Source organism: Pogona vitticeps, chromosome 2 (genome assembly GCF_051106095.1).
Source record: "Pogona vitticeps strain Pit_001003342236 chromosome 2, PviZW2.1, whole genome shotgun sequence".
In the NCBI taxonomy this organism is placed as follows: Eukaryota; Metazoa; Chordata; class Lepidosauria; order Squamata; family Agamidae; genus Pogona; species Pogona vitticeps.
Window position 1 is genome coordinate 22,769,037 of NC_135784.1, and position 19,549 is coordinate 22,788,585.

At 40.9% G+C, this 19,549-nt stretch overlaps 1 protein-coding gene across 2 annotated transcripts in view; it reads right to left on the bottom strand.

Moving 5' to 3' along the window:
• The window catches only part of LOC110090346 (uncharacterized), a 37,852-nt gene extending 18,337 nt beyond the window's left edge, over positions 1 to 19,515 (bottom strand). Inside the window, exon 1 of one of the 2 annotated variants that reach the window (XM_072988551.2) lies at positions 15,442 to 19,515. Coding sequence is in view for 1 of the 2 variants with exons in the window: in XM_020814006.3 (XP_020669665.3) it covers positions 5,568 to 5,591 (24 nt within the window). In the remaining variant the exon portion in view is untranslated. Of the gene's footprint in view, positions 1 to 5,567; positions 7,700 to 15,441 lie in introns of those variants that run through there. The other variant, XM_020814006.3, reaches the window with a different exon arrangement.
• Between the last annotated feature and the right edge of the window lie 34 nt (positions 19,516 to 19,549).

The following is a 19,549-nucleotide window of genomic DNA, read 5'->3' on the forward strand; positions in this document are numbered from 1 at the left end:
GTGTTTTTTTACCATTCCCATCTTCTGCAGGTGTTCTGGGACTGTGCAGCTTGCCCAAGGCTACAAAGGCTATCACCGAACTACCAAGCCAGATACACAGCCTGTGCACCTCCTTTTTAAGGACAATCGTTCTCCCAGAAATGCAATTGTTTTTGAGGACCACCTCCAATCATTTTCATGTGCCTCACGATTTTATTTTTGTAAACCAATTTGTATTGTATATGTGTTTATTTCCAGGCTATCACCCCATTTTATATTGCCTTCTGCTGCTCCCTGTATTGTGGTGCTTCTAACTTAATATTTCCAGGCAGTGGATAAGTGAAACTACAGTACGGATACTGATCCTGTGGCTATGGCAGTCCCAATGTACATCAGCATAGGTCTGTCAGTGTAAATTTCAGCGGCAAACTGCCTGTTGTTAGGAAGTTGGCGTGGGCATCAGTTGTGGAGTGCAGAGTCTCATAACCACTGGCCCAACATCAAATGCCAACGCTGACTTCTTCATTGTGGCAAATCATCACTAAAATTTGAGCCAATGGGCTTACACTGAATGGTGTGCAAGGAATCGGCTTCCGCCCAACGATTTCTAAACTGCACTGTTTGGAACCATCTGCAGTCCAACACTTTTGCAACATCAGAGTTAGACTTTTTTTGTCCACCCAGGCTGTCTTGTCTGCTCTGACAGACGGTAATCTCTCCATCATGCTGAGGAATCAACTCCTTCTACTTAATCTTCCCTACTGAAGATGCCAGGCCTTGAAGCTGGTGCTCTGAGACCCGGTTCTTTTCCACTTCTTTGCACAGGATGCGTCAACGCCGTAATTCTTCAGAGAGCTCCGAATTTGCTATGTCGGCCTCTCCTGCAGTAGTAAATCCAGCTTCCCTCCACCAAGGTGTACAAACATCTACGGCGATTATATTTCTACCCTGCTTCCCAGGTTGTGAAATGCAAGGTCGGATTTAAAACGGATGCCCGATTCTCTTTACAACTTCAAGCTCCTTCCCCAAGAGTAGGGGGTCGGGTTGGTGGGGGACACAAGTTTTATCCGAGCAAAGACCAAGGTTTGGGATGCAGTGAGGAGCTAAGAGTAATATCCTGGCCCCATAAAAAAAGAGAAAGCTACACCACATGGTATATTTTTACATCCGCATCCCCATTCTTTATGGTTGTGCTTAAAGCAAAGCTCGTAGCCATTGCTTTTATTGATTCTCTCCCTTTTATGATCCCATAAAAGCAGTGAGAAAGCACTTTGAACCTGTATAGCATTCTTCAAGATTTTGTATTAGTTGCCATCTCAGCAGCTGTTACAAAAATTGGGTCGGTGGGAATACAGCTTTCCCCGCGAAGAGGGATACAGGACCTGCACAAATCAAAGGGGCCAATTCTATCCATGGCAAAGCCCATCACCACACCTGATGAATTTGCCACCAAAATGCAACAACGACCCACAAGCATATCCACCTTAAAACAAAGCATATGGGAAGCACAGATGGCTCATTTGAAAGGGGAAATGGTTTTTATCAATTTATTGAAGCTGCTATAGCAGCGTTGGTTGCCACACTGCCTAATTTTGTGGGCCCCGTAGCAAACCCAGCCGTAGCAGCCACAGAAGGGGCAGCATGAGTCCCAGAAAGGGACAAGATGGCTACCGGGGAGGGCACAAGGCACAAGTCCATCCGCCTGTGCTCAGAAGCACTAATTAGTTTTTAAAGCAATTTTTATAACTTTCCGAGCACCAGATCACATAAGCTTGAAATCTTCCCACACTTCCTTGTTGTTGTTTAGTCATTTAGTCGTGTCCGACTCTTCGTGACCCCATGGACCAGAGCACGCCAGGCCCTCCTGTCTTCCACTGCCTCCCAGAGCTGGGTCAAATTCATGTTGGTCGCTTTGATGACACTGACCAACCATCTCGTCCCCTGTCGTCCCCTTCTCCTCTTGCCCTCACACTTTCCCAACATCAGGGGCTTTTCCAGGGAGTCTTCTCTTCTCATGAGATGGCCAAAGAATTGGAGCCTCAGTTTCAGGATCTGTCCTTCCAGTGAGCACTCAGGGTTGAACACTTCCCTTAGCAGGTCATTTTACCATGTGTGTCACCCATTATGATGGTTGGCCCTACCAGCTTGGCACCAAGGTTTGGCTTGGTCAACATTACAGTAGGGTCCCTGTATCCACGGGGAATAAATTCCAAGGCTCTCGTGGATGCTGAAAAACACTGATTATAGCAAATGCTATACATAGCATGGTCTCTAGCTCTCTCTAGTGGCCACTTCTGATAATGGAAATATAGTTCCCTAGCGCAAATGCTATACATAGCATTGTCTCTGGCTCCCTCTAGTGACTAATTCTGGTAACACCACCTTTAGAAATATATATTTCTCGGATTTTTCTTTTAATATTTTTAAATTTTTCAGACCATGGATAACCGAATCAGCAGATACTGATTCCATGGATAAGAGGGTCCTGAGATACAATATGTATCTAAACTGGGTAAATTGACCTTATGGAGTCGTGCTTAGATGGGCGGGAAATAAATAAATAAATAAATAAATAAATAAATAAATAAATAAATAAATAAATAAATAAATAAATAAATAAATAAATAAAGTAAGTTTCCCACTTCATTGCCTGGCCCCTCCAGACTTTTTTTTGTTCAGTATGTCAGAAAGCAAATGTTACGTAAAGGTCTGGAGAGCCAGTGCAATGTAGTGGCTTAGAAACATTTGGCTGGGACTTGGGAGACGCAGGTTCAAATCTCCAGTAAGCCATGAAACGCACAGGGTGATCTGGACCCAGACACTAAGTAAGTTAAGAATAAGAACGAAGTGGGCCAAAGAAAAACCAAATATGCAGCCTGGAGCTCAAGACATATTTCCCTTAATGGGTGACAGGAAGCTGTGCGTCGCCTATGCTGAGCTGCTGACGCCCTATCTAGTCTCCAAGGCTTGGCTGGGGCTATGAGGCAGCTGTTACACTATGTATTTATGAATAATACATACATTCGTTAGTTTTCTTCTGCAGAGCACAGAAACAAAAACCACGCATGGCACAATCCAGATAGTAACTCCTAGTGGAGTAAAAGCAGGATACAAAGGTAACTTATTTATATATAGTATTATATATATATATATATATAGTATTATTTATGTTGTTAGCCGTCTAGAGTGGTCCTGACCCGACCAGATAGGCGCGATATAAAATAAATAAATAAATAAATAAATAAATAATATAATATAATATAATATAATATAATATAATATAATATAATATAATATAATATAATATAATATATAATATATACAGTATATATATATTCCTTTCTGTCTGAGTCCTTGGAGAGCCACTGCCAATTGAAAGGGACAAAGCCGACCTGTGTAGGCAAATGCTCTAACTCAGCATAAAGCCGTTTCCTACATTCCTGTCAGCATGACGACGACACCACATAAGGCTCCCCTTTCTCCCTCTTCTCGTGGGGAAGTAATAAAAAGATTAACCACCCAACAAACTGCTGAGGCGGCAAGTGCCCCAGGGCAGAACAGCAACCATGATCTGCTAGGGAAAAGAATGTACACAATTCACCCACCCACCCACCCACCCACCCCCCCCCACACACACACACCAATAATATAATCTTCCTCACGTGCCACCAAGTCCAATTTTGAATTATGGGGGCCCTTTTTCAGGTTTTTCTAAGTGGCGAAGTGGTTTCTCCTTGCCCACCAGAGAGCCCAGTTTTCCAACTTTGGGTCCTTAACACAGACAAGTGGTCCTCCTACATGCAGGCATGGAATGGAAAAAAATATGTGTGTGCGCAGAATGAAGTATCTAACAAGAAGTCATGGCTGGCTGAGACATAGAAGGTCTCCATGCTGCAGTGTGGGCCTCTTATTTCTCCTAAAATGTCCGTATCTATCTACTACAGATCCCTCCCTCCTTCCCAGGTGACATCCACTCCAATGGAGTGCTGGGAGAGTGAAAACAGACCACAGAAAAGATTTCTTTACCCAGCAGCAGGTTGTTAGTCTGTGGAACTCCTTGCCACAGGATGTGGTGATGGCATCTGGCCAAGATGCCTTTAAAAGGGGATTGGACAGATTCCTGGAGGAAAAGTCCATTGCAGGTTACAAGCCATGATGATGGGGATGTATAATCTCCAGGCTTACAAGGAAGGTACCTCCAAAGGCCAGATGCAGGGGAGGGGGATCAGGAGACAGGTTTTATGTGCTTCCAGAGTCATCTCGTGGTGCCACTGTAAGATACAGGAAGCTGGAGTAGATGGACCCTTGGCCTGATCCTGCAGGGCTCTTCTTATGTTCTTTTGTATATGACTCCATGCACAGGAACAGTTGTGGGTAGGAGAGGGTGGGAAACGGAAGCATGTGTAGAATGAAGCATTTGCAAAAAGTAATGTTTGGCTGGAACAGTTTCTGTCTGTCAGTCTGACTGTCCATGCAGTCAATCTTACAATTTGGAAACTTTTTTTTTTCTAGAGCCAAACCAACCAGAAATTATTTGTTATCATTAATTTACACTCCACCCCATTAGCGCAATGCCCTATTCTGAGTGGCTCACAGAGTAAATAAATCGAGCCAGTAAAGCAAAAAGCGACAATAAACTTTATAAAAGAAAAACCAGCCAAGAAATTAAGTCAACCATCAAATCCACGGCGGCGCAACCATTCCAGATCAAGGCAGCAGGGCACAAAGGCAAACAACAACAACAAAACAACAACAACAAAACAAGAAACCACCACCATCATCTCCTTCAGCCCGCTGCCTGGCGTAGTCCAAAAACATTCTCCAAAACGTCGTGTTTCCATGTTCTAAATATCTGTCGGTCTCTGTGATGGGACACTGATGAATGTGACAAAACTAGGCCATTTTATTAGGGTGATCATACACTGTGTGAAAGGCTTCCTTTCCGAGCACAAACTACTGGAACCGAGAGTAACAACGTGAAACTGAGCTTGTTTTTAATCCTCTTCTGCTCCTCTTTCCTGTACATGAATCCCTTTACCTTATCATTATCATTATTATTATTATTATTATTATTATTATTATTATTATTATTATTATTATTATTATTATTATTATTATTATTATTATTATTATTATTATTATTATTATTACTATTACTATTATTACTATTATTATTACTATTATTATTACTATTATTATTATTATTATATTTTGTTATCTATTATGAATTGTTCGATTGTCGTTTTGCTGGTGGTGGTGATCATGCGATAACCTGGACAGAGAGTGCCTGTTCTCTCTGGGGAAATACAGGGAAATGCAATAAACAAATAAATAATAAATAGGTGCGCCGCCATCCCTTCCTGTTTTTCTTCCTCCAGCCAGCCAGCTAGATCCCCCCTTCTCTTGGGTGCTTTACTTATTTATGGAGTCCTCAGCACCCGCTGCTCAACTTGCACTCCCAAATCCAGAATTTCTGCTTTTCTCCCTATTTCTCTCCCCCCCCCCCAGCCAAAAAAATCCCCTTTTCCCCCTTAAAGCACATTATTCTACCCTCTCCTCCTCTTCCCTCTCCCCACTTGCCCACCTACCTTTAACTCCCCGGCCCCAGACATCAGATTCCCAGCTGCTTGGAAAGGGGGGAATTCAAAATCCCACTTGGCAGAGGAGGCGGACCGGAAGTGGCATCTGTCAAGGCGGTCCCCTCCACCCTCCACAGCATCGCCTCCCTCTCTAGCGAGGCCAGCTTGATTGATTTAACTGTTAGAGAGCCACGGAGTCCTGCTTCTGGCCTGGATTGCAAATGAAATACTGTACAGTGGTGCCTCGCTAGACAGTTACGCCGCATGACAGGTTTTTTTCGCTAGACATTGACTTTTTGCGATCGCTATAGCGATTCGCAAAGCAGTGATTCCTATGGGGGAATTTCGCTGGACAATGTTTGGTCCCTGCTTCACAAACCCATTTTCGCTAGACAACGATTTTGACCGCTCCCTCCGCGCTCACAAAATGGGTGTTTTCAGGACCTAAGCTTCGCAAGGCAGCGATTTAAACAGCTGATCGGCAATTCGCAAAGTGGCTTTCCTATGGCCAATCTTCACTAGACAACGACGATTCTTCCCCATTGGAACACATTAAACAGGTTTCAGTGCATTCCAATGGGGAAATGCTTTTCGCTAGAGGATGATTTCGCTAAACAGCTATTTCAGTGGAACGGATTATCATTGTCTAGAGAGGCACCACCGTAATACCACCCTACCTGAGTCTCGGGAAAGTGGACACCACCCCTTATTATTGTCATAATAATTTTTAAAAACAGTTTAAAAGGCGGTGCAACACTGAAGGCCAGTGCGAACAAAATCACTGCCTCAAGGATGTCCCCCTTGAGGACGTATGGTACCTATAGACTGGCTGGATAGCTCAGTGGTTTGGGTCTCTGGCTGAGGAGACAGAGGGTTGCGAGTTCGATTCCCCGCTGGGCCTCCTGGAAGAATTGCCAGCCTGGGTATCCTTGCGCCAAGCTGCACAGGGCATCACCAGAAGGGGACACCAAACCACCTCTGAGTCTTCTGTAAGTCAGAATTGACATGATGGCACAGGACTATTATACTGTAATTTATTGTTCTAGTACCTAAAGCAAACCAATGTATTTGGACATATGAAAAATCCCCAGGATGTATTTTCCTCTCTGTCTCTTAACAGGAAACACAGAATAGCAAATTTCATAATTAACTATTTGCTGTCCATGTCATGACCCCCAAATTCCTCTGCCCAACATACTTAATGGCAAGGAGACCACAGCTAAGGAATATTACTTTTTTTTTAACTTTGCGAATTTATTTATACTTGGAAATCATGGCAAGCATTTTACATGTGGTAATTTGGTAAGCAAATGAGCTTACGAACTCCTTACGAATTACAGTGACAAGAGTCCATACATTGACAATACAGTACAATATCCCAACCCAAGAACATTATTACATTTGGTATGCAGCTTATTTTTTTTACCTTAATTCTTGACTAATGACAAGTATTTTTGTTCTTTTAGCAGATATTAATTTAAAAAAAAAGAAAAGGAAATCATGGGACACAAGTGCTGAGGGTCACTTTTTGTTGTTAAAGTTTGATTGATCAACGAGAATGAGTGCATATTCTTTTGATTATTTTTAGTTTGGTTTTATGGTTTGGTTTATTTCATTTAAACTGCTCCGAGTAGGGATTTCACAAAGTCAGGTGGTCTATAAGCTTTCAATCAATCAATCAGTCAATCACAAAATAAATAAATAAAGTTGTGCCCCGTTGGACAATTACCCCGCTCTACAACAAATCCGCTTAACGTTGAAGTTTTTGCAATCGCAAAAGCGATCGCAAAACAATGTTTAGATGGGGGAATTCACTTAACGTTTATCGGTTCCCTGTTTTTTCACTAGACAGGCACCAAAAATGGCCGCTGTATGGAGGATCTTCGCTGGACGAGCAGCTACTTAGCCCATCGGAACGCATTGAACGGTTTTCAATGCGTTTCAATGGGTTTTTTTATTTTGTTTGACGACGATTTCGCTCTACAACATCGTGAAGCGAGGCACCACTGTAAATACAGTAAATCACATTGTCCTCTAATAGTTAGTCACAGTGAACTGACCCTCTTTATGTAGAAGAGTTTAACAGAAATATAACAACAGTCTTTCTCAGAAAGCCTATGAACATGGACGTTCCATTAGAACTGGAGCCGCCTAGAGTGGTCTATTGACTAGATAGGCGGGATATAAAATAAATAAATAAATAAATAAATAAACTGGCTGTCACATGCAAAAATTGAGGGATATTTTAATTTTTTAGCAGTTTATAAAGTGCCTTTTGGGTTGCAACTGCCACCCCAAGGGACTTCGAAACTTCTTTTTTTAAATGCATAAATAATCAGAAGCAATAACCATTCAGTTTTTAAAATTGGACAACCACCTGTCAGATCTGCTTTGACTTAGATTCCTGCCTCGAGCAGGGGGTTGAACTCGATGGCCTTATAGGCCCCTTCCAACTCCATGATTCTATGATAAGTGCCAAGTACTGTACATAAAAAGACAAGCATTTAATTAATCCTAGCAGTTAATAAAAAGCACACTGAAATTAAAACAAACGTTTCTTCAAAATTTCGCAGGAAAGGTTTGCATGTATAACAAAGAGAGGGAATCTTTTTTAAAAAAACTACAACTCCCAGAATTCCACAACAAACATGGCGTGCCTGTGGAATTCTGTGAGCTGTTATTCAAAAAAAGACCAAACCAATATGGTACATATATTGTGGTGGAAGAAAGGATACAGTGGTGCCTCGCTTGACAACGTTAATTCGTTCCAGCAAAATCACTGTAGAGTGACATCGTCGTCAAACAAAATTTTAAAAATCCATTGAAACGCATTGAAAACCGTTCAATGCATTCCAATGGGCTGAATACCTGCTCATCCAGCGAAGATCCTCCATACGGCGGCCATTTTTTGTGCCTGTAATGCGAGGAATCCGTCCCTAACACAGTGGGGAGCCATTTTCTTCAGCTGGTGGCAACTTTGAAACCCGTAAAGTGAAAAATCAGTTCCCAAAGTAGGGAACCAATTATCGCTAAGCAAAAAAACTCCATCTAAACATCGTGAAGCGATCGCAAAAACTTCAATGTTAAGCGGATTTGTCGTAGAGCGGGGTAATCGTCCAGTGGGGCACAACTGTATTTCATTATCACTGAGTCACCACCAAAAAGGCTCTGTTTCTGGGCAAGGTATGACAAGGTTACTCTGTTAGACTATGTCTCTCAGAATCTTCCACCACCAGCAGCCATAGGCATGGCTATACATATCATTAGCTGAGTGGCAGGACCTTCATGATCTGAAGTATTTCTCTTCACACCATCCAAAAAATTAATTTATAAAAATCACTGCCCCAAGATGCGGTTACTAGCACTAGCTTAAATTGGTTTTTAAAAGAAAGATTAGAAACATACATAGGATGGGATCTAATAGTCAGTAATAACCGTGTCAGCTAAAAATAGAACCTCCAGTATCAGTTACAGTGTATCTCCAAATACGACATTTTGGTCAGATATGGCCACAACCCAATTTCCAGTTTCCAAACTGGCCTGACTCAGAAAAATTCCGCAAATATCTGAGCCGATTCTTCTACTGGTTCTTTCAAATCCAAATTACAGCTTTACAAAAGACTTACCAATGATGTTTGAAGAATACCAAATAGGAGGTCATTAAAAAAGAAAAAGAAAAGAAAAAGTGGGGGAAAGATAGATTTCAGGAAAATGCCAGGGAGAACAGAAGGATAGAAGGATGTGTGGCCTTTGATTTTATCGGGGTTCTCCATCACAGTGCTTTGCGGCAGGGATGTTGTAGTAAAAACTAGAGTAGGGCCCCCTGTATCCATGGGGATCGGTTCCCATGGATACTGAAAAACGTGAATTCACGTATAAAATAGCCAATGCTATTTTAATAGCGAACACTGAATATATCATGATGTCTGGCTGTCTCTAGTGGCCAGTTCTGGTAATGACATTGTGGAAATAAATTTCTCTAGCAAACACTACACATTGCATGGTCTCTGGTTCCCTCTACTGGCCAGTTCTGGTAACTTCATCTTTAGAAATATATTACAGTATTTCTAAGATTTTTGTTTTAATGTTTTCAGTCTATGAATGAGTGAATCAGCGGAAACTGATCCTACAGATACGGGGGTCCGTAGTAGAGTTTATACAGCTTATCAGATGTACAACCTTACTATTATTATATCATTTTAGCGTGCATTTTAATGTATATGTACATGCTCATGGTTTTAAAGGCCAGTGATTATAACAAATTTTTATGTTGCGGGAATGCCTCATCTGAAAACCCACCTGAAATGACTCGGTTTTTAAATTTGGAATTATGTGTACATTTTAATCCTCTTGTATTTTGTTTTTAATCCAGCATTTTGCAGAATGTATGTATTTGTACTTTTCAATTTGCTAGCACCGTGGATGTTCAGCTGGCTTCAAGCTTGTGTATATATTTATATTTATACTTATGTTTTAAATTTGTGGAAGTTGGATGACCAAAGAGGTCAAAACAATAGGTTCATAGTCTGTGGGACGTGAGAGCCTATAGTATTGAGGTCTTGGCCAGGGAATGTAGAATATCTAGGTCATTCTGCCTCAGCCCAACTAAAACACTAAATGATATCAACATCATGCATTCCCCATCTATAATGCATCCTTGTACTATGACACTTTATGTGACAAGGGTTGCTAATTTTGGATGAGGAGGAGAAGTTAAACTGGTTTTCTTCCAATACACCTTCCTAAGCCCTCCATATCCTCTAAAACTGTACAGCTTCCCCGCCTTGGGGCACCTCTGTGGATCAAACCTAATTTGACACTCCCCCTGAAATAAAGATAAGGGGATGGCAGAGACCTGGAGTGGTCAAAACTTTACAGAATCCCTGGATCTACTGTGCCAAATAATAATACAGTATGGCCCGCTTATCTGCAGAATTAGTATCCACTGATTCACTTATCCACAGACTGAAAATATTTAAAATATTAAAAGAAAAATCCTAAAAATACTGTACAGTACTGATGTATTTCTAAAGATGAAGTTACCAGAACTGGCCATCGGGTGGAGCCAGAAACCATTCGACGTGTAGCATTCACTATAATCCACATTATTCAGCATCCATGAGGGGGGCTTGGATCCGATGTAGAAACCAGAGCTGACCACATTTCGTACAGTCGTGCCTCGCTTTACTATTGCCCCATATAACAACGAATCCGCTTAACGATGTCTTTTTTGTGATCGCAAAAGCGATCGCAAAATGATGCTTCCTATGGGCAAAATCTGCTGTGTTTTCGCATTACGAGGATCAGAGAACAGCCCCCTGCTGTTTTCTAGGATGGATTCCTCACTAGACAGGCACCAAAAATGGCCGCCGTATGGAGGATCTTTGCTGGACAGTGAGTTTTTAGCCCACTGGAACGCATTAACCGGATTTTAATACATTTCAATGGGTTTTTTATTTTCGCTTTATGATGTTTTCGCTCTACAGCGATTTCGCTGGAACGAATTAACATAGTTAAGCGAGGCACCACTGTACAGTATTTATAAACAATTTTAAAACCACTTATCCCCTCACCTGGGTATAAATGCCAAGTAAGTCAGATTCGAGAATGGATACAGACATTTATTTTCAAATATTTTCAGGGAAGGATAAAGAGCTGGGTGATTCCTTTATTAAGAACACCGTTCATATTCCATGGCAGGTTTGCTGTCATAACAGGTTTTCTGGTTTAACATCACAATGGGAGTTCCACACAGCACTTCAATAACCCATCTGCTCGCTGGAAAGCTGATCTCTTCCAGAAGGGCAATCTGCTTGTTGTTTTTTTTGCTTTGTTTTGTTTTTTTAATAATTCCAAAAGCACGCTTCGTTCCTTTTGCGAACCTCTCCTCAGCCTCTACGAGTCTGTCACGGCTTGGAAACTGCCTTTTCCAAAGTAATTTCTTCCCGTTACTTGATACATTTTCACTAGTAATTCTCAAGTTGTGACTCATCGTTGACAAAATTGTTGCAAAGATTGGTGATATAGTATATCACCTCTTTTGCTGCTCTCTGCTTTTTTTTTTTTTTTTTTGTTATTAATCATTCCTTGGTTTATTTTTTTTAAAAAAAAGACCTTAGGATTGGTAGAAAAACAGCATACTTCAAAATTCAGAGGTTACAGCGACCACAGCACCAACATAACCAGTTCTTTTGTCCAACCGAGTGGCAGTTAAACTGTCAAAATCTCCTTCTTCCACAAGAACAGTCCCGGCTTTCCTACAGTATGTGACAGTTGTTTAAGAAGCCTTCAAGAGGGCAGACAATATACTTGCCTGTAACAGCTTCAAAAGTTACTTTTCAAAAGCAATTCATTCCTGTTCTTTCATACCGTGTTGGAACAGGAACTCACCTTTGTTACTCCTTTTTGTTGCAATTTTTGGGAGAATTAGCAGTTCTCTCACTCCCCCCCACCCCATCAGCCCTGTTCTGGCCCCCTTTTTTTATTACTGTTTGCTATTTGGTTTATTTATTTAAAACAACAACAAAGGATTGATAGGAGAATAGTATGAAACTTGAATTCCAGTCAACGTTTCCGTCAAAATGCCTTAAAAATGTGCTTCAAGAGACTGGTAAAGACCTTCCTTTTAAAGATAGGCTTTTAAACAACTGAACTGGGCAACGGAAAAATGTGTGTTTTTTGGTTTTGAGATGCTGTTTATTATTGTTGAGGTTTTTATATGTGTTTTAAGGTGTTTTCATTATCTTTCTAACTGCTTCAACTGAAGGGTTTTAATATTATTACATGTTGAATTGCTTTTAATGTAAGAACCGGCTGTGTTTTTAGTTGGCTAGTGTCTTAATAATTTGGGTTTCTTAACTAAGAAAAAGGTGGCATAAAAATGAAATAAATAGACTGCTCTAAAAGAGTGATTTTGCAAGAAAAAGAAAGTGTTTCTCAACACGCAGATAAAGGAATTTTGTTCATGCTCAAAGAGGTACTTTTCAAATCTCACACCCCTATTCTCTAAACAAACAAACAAAAGTAACTAGCCACATACAACTTTGTAATTTGTCACTACTTTCAAGATGGGTCTATGACGTATGCATTGTTATAACATTATGATGTAAAAACAAAAACAACAAGATAAAGGAAGAGGAAGTGAATAAAACACTCCCTTCTAAATGTGTGGATAAACACATATTCCACAAAAACATCTTCTAAACTTCTGTAGGCTTTTCAACCTAAGGCCATGTCTGTCTATCTGTCTGTCTGTCCAGCTATCTGTTTATTAATTTATTTCAAATATTTTTACAATGCCTTTCTCCTTAAAAAGAACCCCATCTAGCCTACAAAATTAAAAACAAATATTAAAAGCTAAAACAGTAAAATTCTTGAATATTAAAAAAGAAACAATGATACTAAAAATATTGAGTAAAGGCATTACTCAAATAGACTGAAAAGCAACAAAATATAAACCATCCCATTTATTGTCTCCTAGACAACCAGTCACTAAGGAAAAGCCTGCTTGCGGAAGGAAAACAAAGAGGGGACCAGCCTGGTCTCCAGTGGGAGGCAGTTCCAGAGGCTGGGAGCAGTCATATGTTTAACCCATATGACATTTTCAAATCAAATGATGACAACATTTAGGGAGCTAAGTGCTATATACAAGGACAACAACTCCTTGTCCTATGGTGTCGGTCCTATTATATATACCACATAGTACTGTACAAGGAAACTTAGAAGGGGAAGATATGGATGCGATGACAGATTTTACTTTCTTCGGCTCCATGATCACTGCAGATGGTGACAGCAACCACGAAATTAAAAGACACCTGCTTCTTGGGAGGAAAGCGATGACAAACCTAGACAGCATCTTAAAAAGCAGAGACATCACCGTGCCGACAAAAGTCCGAATAGTCAAAGCTATGGTTTTTCCTGTAGTGATGTATGGAAGTGAGAACTGGACCATAAAGAAAGCTGACTACCAAAGAATTGATGCTTTTGAATTGTGGTGCTGGAGGAGGCTCTTGAGAGTCCCCTGGACTGCAAGGAGAACAAACCTCTCCATTCTGAAGGAAATCAACCCTGAGTGCTCACTGGAAGGACAGATCCTGAAGCTGAGGCTCCAATACTTTGGCCATCTCATGAGAAGAGAAGACTCCCTCGAAAAGCCCCTGATGTTGGGAAAGTGTGAGGGCAAGAGGAGAAGGGGACGACAGGGGACGAGATGGTTGGACAGTGTCATCAAAGCTACCAAAATGAATTTGACCCAACTCCGTGAGGCAGTGGAAAATAGGAGTCCTGGCGTGCTCTACTCCATGGGGTCACGAAGAGTCGGACATGGCTTAACAACTAAACAACAACAAGGAAACTGGTAGTTTTCTGGAGGCTCTCAAACAGCGACGGCTGATCTTGCACAAAACCCCCAGCATCCAAATTTGGCAGATTTCACCCCAACACCACCCAGGGCAATTATGTCTGCAAATAGCATCCAGTTCTATCAAGATATAAAAATATTACTTTCACACACACACACACACAGAGAGAGAGAGAGAGAGAGAGAGAGAGACTTGACAGAAAACAAAATCCTACACCTATTTGACTGATTTGGGTCACATTTCATCCTCTCAGAATGAAGGCCTGCAAATGTTATGCAATTCTACCAAGAGAAATGCAGTCCATTTGTATCCAGTTTTTTAAAAATCTCCATTGATAGTTGGCTAGAGGTGCAAACTCTGGCCTTCTGAATTGAGGTTCAGATTTAAAATGGGTAGCTTTGAACTAGGTCTGAGATAAATGAGGATGTTTTTTTCCGAATAGCCCAGTCATGGGCCAAATATTAGCACACATCCCAAACTACCTATATGTTTATGTATTTAAAATATTTATACTCCACCTTTCTCCTCAAGAGAACTCAACACAGATTGCACTATTAAAACAAATAATATTAAAAGCTGAAAAACAATAAATTATAACAATACTTAAAAATAATTTAAAAAGTGAACTGCTGGTTTAGCTGTCCGGCTGCAGAGCCAGAGGTGGGGAATTCGAATTCCCCGCTGAGCCTCCTTAAGAGGGCTGGACTCCATAATCCATAGGGACCTTTCTAGCTCTGTAGTTCTAAGACTATTATTATTGTTATTATCTTTATTGTTATATAGGTAGCATATTAAAACCAGGGAATAAAAACAGTTTTAAAATCACACTAAAAGCATATTGAAAATAACAAAAAAAAAATCCTCAAGCATTCGATTACTGAGAAAAAGCCTGCTTGAAGAGAAAGGTCTTTGCCTGCATGCAGAAGAGCAAGGGGGGGCAGCCTTCTTTATGCTCTTAATATGACCATAGGAAATAAATAACCAAGTGCCCTCCAGATATTCTTGGCCTCCCACTCGCCTCATCCCTGATTGGCAGCAATGAAGCTCAGTGGTGACGGACATTTTAGTTCAAAACATCTGGGGCATCACCAGGTTGCACACCCTTGCGGACCGCAAGCCAAAGAGGAAAAAGAAAATCATTGCCTTGTGGTCTGTGTGGTTTCTTTTGCAGGGGGGGGGGTATCTTTCCTCAGTTTTGTCATCCAAATGTCACTGCTCCTAATGCTGGAGGTTCTACTTTGCAAAAGATACACAGGGCACTGCAAGGGCCAGCTGAAAACCATACTCATTGCTCCGGAAAGATGCAAGAGATAAAGTAAGACAGGCCCCCAGATGTTTGAGCTACATCTCACTCAAGGCCCTGCAAGGCTAGGGGATGATGGGAGTTGCAGTCCCGCAGCATCCCATGGCCCACAAGTTGCCAGGTTTTTCCTTCCGATCAAGAGGATGCAAAATTGATAACTGCAGCTGATTCATTCTTTACCATCTCATTTTTTCTCTCTCTCTCTCTTTTCTCAACTTACCTTTGCAAAATCAGGTGACTCTCTTGCAGCCTCTGCGGAATTGTGAAACACTCCAAAGTTTGGGCAACCTGAGAAGGACAGAAAAGCAAGGGAGACAGGAAAAGGAATTTCAGGGGATTGTTTCCCCCCCCCCAAAAAAAACCTATGTATTTGTCTTAGTGGGCCTGCTCTAGGCCTGAGAACTTTATGGACTTAACCCATTAAGGTGCTTGTAGGGAAAGCTCACTCCCAGGCTTTTGAAGGGAGCTAAAGGATCAAGAACAAGAAGTTTTTCCAGGACAGGCTTTGCTTAGTGAGGCAGGAGCGTCAGGCAGCAGATTTTGGGGGATGTCATGAACAGACAGCTAATGGTTAGCTGCTTAATTTATTGTGATGACACTTGTACAGGAAAAAGAAATAGAGGAGATGCATTTTTTTTTTCTCTCTCTCTCTCTCTGCTCAAATGTCAAAATAATTTGGCTGCGTTTGAGTTCTGTGCAGTTCGATTCAGGGCTTGGGAATAAGTTTTGTAAATGACAGGTCCCCAAATCGTCCAGCCAGTATTCTGGGGATCTTTGGTTTTTTTAAAAAAAACATAGTTTTTCCTCGCTCTTTGACGTGGAATTACTGACATTTATTGCTTTGCCTGAAATCTTTCTATTTGAAATTAGAGAAGAGCAATTCCTGCAGGCTTTGTTGTTGTTGTGTGCCATCAAGTCACCTTAACTCATGGGGATCCTATGAATCAGCCCCCTCCAAAATATCCTGTCCTCCACAGCCTTTGCTCAGCTCTTGTGAACTCCAGCCTGTGGTTTCCCTTAGAGAGTCAGTCCATCTCATCTTTGGCCTTCCTCTTTTCCTGCTGCCTCCCAGATTTCCCAGCATGATTGTCTTCTCCAGAGAATCTTGCCTTCTCATGAGGTGCCCAAAGTAGGAGAGTCTCGGTTTCAGCGTTTTTGCCTCCAGTGATAGTTGAGGCTTGTTTCCATCTAGGGCCCACTTAGGCATCTTTCTGGTAGTTCAGAGCATTGGCAAAGCTCTCCACCAGCACCACAGTTCATACGAAACACTTTTTTTCCCTGTCAGCTTTCTTGACTTGTCCAGCTTTCACACCCACATATGGTGATCGGAAATCCACGAATGTGGATGATCTTGGTGACACATCCTTACTAATCTTTTCTAATTTCTTCATTGCTGCCCTTCTGCATCTCAGCTTTCTTCTGATTTCTTAGCTGCAGTCTCCATTTTTATTGAGGGTTGAACCAAGGAATACAAAGTCTCTATTTCAATTTCTTCATGGTCAATGCTAAAGTAGTCTCTCTTTTTTTCGTCGTCGTTGTCATGTTCAACTGCAGTCCTGCTTTGGCACTTTCTTCGTTCACTTTCCCCAAAAGTTGTTTACAGTCATTGATGCTTTGTACTGTACCAGTAAAATTATATCATTTGCATATCCTCAATGATTGATGTTTTTTCCACCAATGTTTACTCTGCCTTCATCTGAATCCATTCTGGTTTTCCCTATGATAGGCACCTGATAAATATGAACATGAAAATGAAGCCCACTTTTTCTGTCCAGAAGACTAAATGCAAAAGAGCTAGCTGACATACAAAGTACAGGATGTGTAAATAACTCGACTTGTGACAATCTGCTATTTTTATCACCAGAAATTCCATCTCCTAATGACGTGATCTCTACAATTTGTAGATTGACCTAGAACAGCAAGTGAGAGAAAGAAAAGATCCTGATATCGCAACCAGCCTTGTGCTTTTAGAAATTGAGATTCGCCCTTCCTGAGTAATCGGAAACCTGCATACCTACCAAGATTTATTCTCTTTAGAGTTTCCTTCTGGGTGGGCTCAAAATATAGGTCATTATATAGAACTAAGTGCCTGGTCACAAATTTAGGAATGAAATACTGTATTAAAATGACTAAATCTATAAATCTAAAAGAAAATACAGTATATACAAAATGTTTTACAGATGGTATGTAACACCAGAGAAATTAATAAAAATGTTTCTAATAAGTGTTGGAAATATGAAAAGAAAGTAGGGTGCTTCTGTTATATGTGGTGGATGTGCAATAGGGCCAAGGACTTTTGGAAAATTATTCCAAAATGATAGAGAAAATTTTAGGGGTTAAAATTGCTTTGACACAAGAATTTTTTTATTGAATATATTACCAGCTACACTCGAAATGGATATTTTGACAGATATACTAAATGATAGACTGGATAATAATAAATGGGAACCTCTTTATATCTAGAGGAAATCTATACCAATTTAAGTAGAATAGATTAGAGTAATATCTTAGAGAGTGTAAAACAAGTTGAAATGAATGGAACATATTGTAATAAATCACTCTGGTGGCAACAGATAGAAAAGTAGGGAAAAATAAAATATAAATATTTAGTAAAAAAATAGAATCTCCTTCTGGGGAATTGATATAACTGCAGGTCTCATGGACAGACGGACAGAAATATTTGCTCAATTTTTTTAAATATTCTTTTCTCCCTCTCCCAATTTTATGCAAATGAACCCAATGAAGAGTTATGTAGGACTCGGAGACCTGCACACTGTTGTGTAATTTTAATTGACTGCAGTGAACGTATGGCCCTCCTATGGATTTTGGTTTGGTTTGCTGTCGTGGACCATGGCATTGACTCCTAATGAAAAACAAAACCAAAGAGGGTTGTGTCTTTGTACACCTGCTGGTAGTGTTACAAACATCTGAAAAATTATATTTTGTCCTCAGTAATTATTATCAGTTCTGAATATTCCTCAGCAACTGTAGCGTATAACATGTTCTGTACGACATGGGGCCTTAATGTTCGTGCACAGCTCTAACGTGGATGTGCTGTTCTGAACAAAATCTAGCCCTCTCAGAGCTTTAACTATTACTATCTCTGGGTTTAGGGCAGGGATTAGGGCATGCTAACCAGCCAGAGGAGGCCTTCTCAATAGCTGCCCCCAGGTTACTGAACACCCTCTTCAGTGAGCCTAAGGTCTGGCTCCCTCTTTCCTCTCCTCTTGGAGGCCACTGAAAACATGTTTCTTCGATCAGGGTTTTTATACTTAAGGTTAATATAGTTAGATGCCCTATGCCTAACACTGTTATTGTCTTTTGATGGGTGCGTTTCAGATTTTTCCTCTTTTAAGTCTGTTTTTAGATTCCTTTAAACTTTTTTTGTTTGTAATCACTTTTTAGTCATCTATGTCTCTTGTTTTAATGGCTGTTCTGGGTTTTTCGGGCTCTTTGGCCGTGTTCTGAAGGTTGTTCTTCCTGACCTTTCGCCAGTCTCTGTGGCCGGCATCTTCAGAGGACAGCAACCTGTAGTCTGGTGTACTTGGCTTGGGAGTGCAGTATTTATGGCTGTGAGATAGGCTTTTGTCTTTTCCTGTAGATGGGTGATTAGTGTGTATTGTTGTGGGTGTATTGTTGTGCTAAGGGGAAGAGATTATCTGTTCCTGTGGTTGATGGGTGTCATTAGCTGGTCTTTTGTGTGTAGTGATCCCCTGTCCTTGTGGGTGGGTAGAGTTCGTTGACCTTTTTTTGCACGTAGTATGTTTGATACCTGGGAGCCAAGTTTTGTTGAGCTTCATACTTTCCTCTTTTTTGTTGAAACTGTGCTTGTGGATTTCAATGGCTTCCCTGTGCAGTCTGACGTAATGATTGCTGGTGTTGTCCAGTATTTCAGTATTTTGAAATAGAATTTCATATCCAGTTTGTTTCAGGGCATGTTCAGCTACTGCAGATTTTTCTGGTTGTTTTAGTCTGCAGTGTCTCTCATGTTCTTTGATTCTGGTGTGGATGCTTCGTTTTGTGGTTCCAATATATACCTGGCCACAACTGCAAGGTATTCGGTATACTCCTGCGGTGGTGAAGGGGTCCCTTCTGTCCTTTGCTGACTGTAACATTTGTTGTATTTTTGTGGTGGGCTTGAATACTGTTTTAATTTGGGGAATGTTTTGAGGATCCTGGAGTAAAGTGGAATACAAGTGCAATAAATTAAAAATAAAATCCCTAGGAAGTATCCAAAAAATGGACCCATTTATGTGGCCTGTCCAGGTTCACAGATCAAGGATGAGCCTTGTTCTTGGCAAACGAAGGGCACAGAAGCCTTGCTTTGA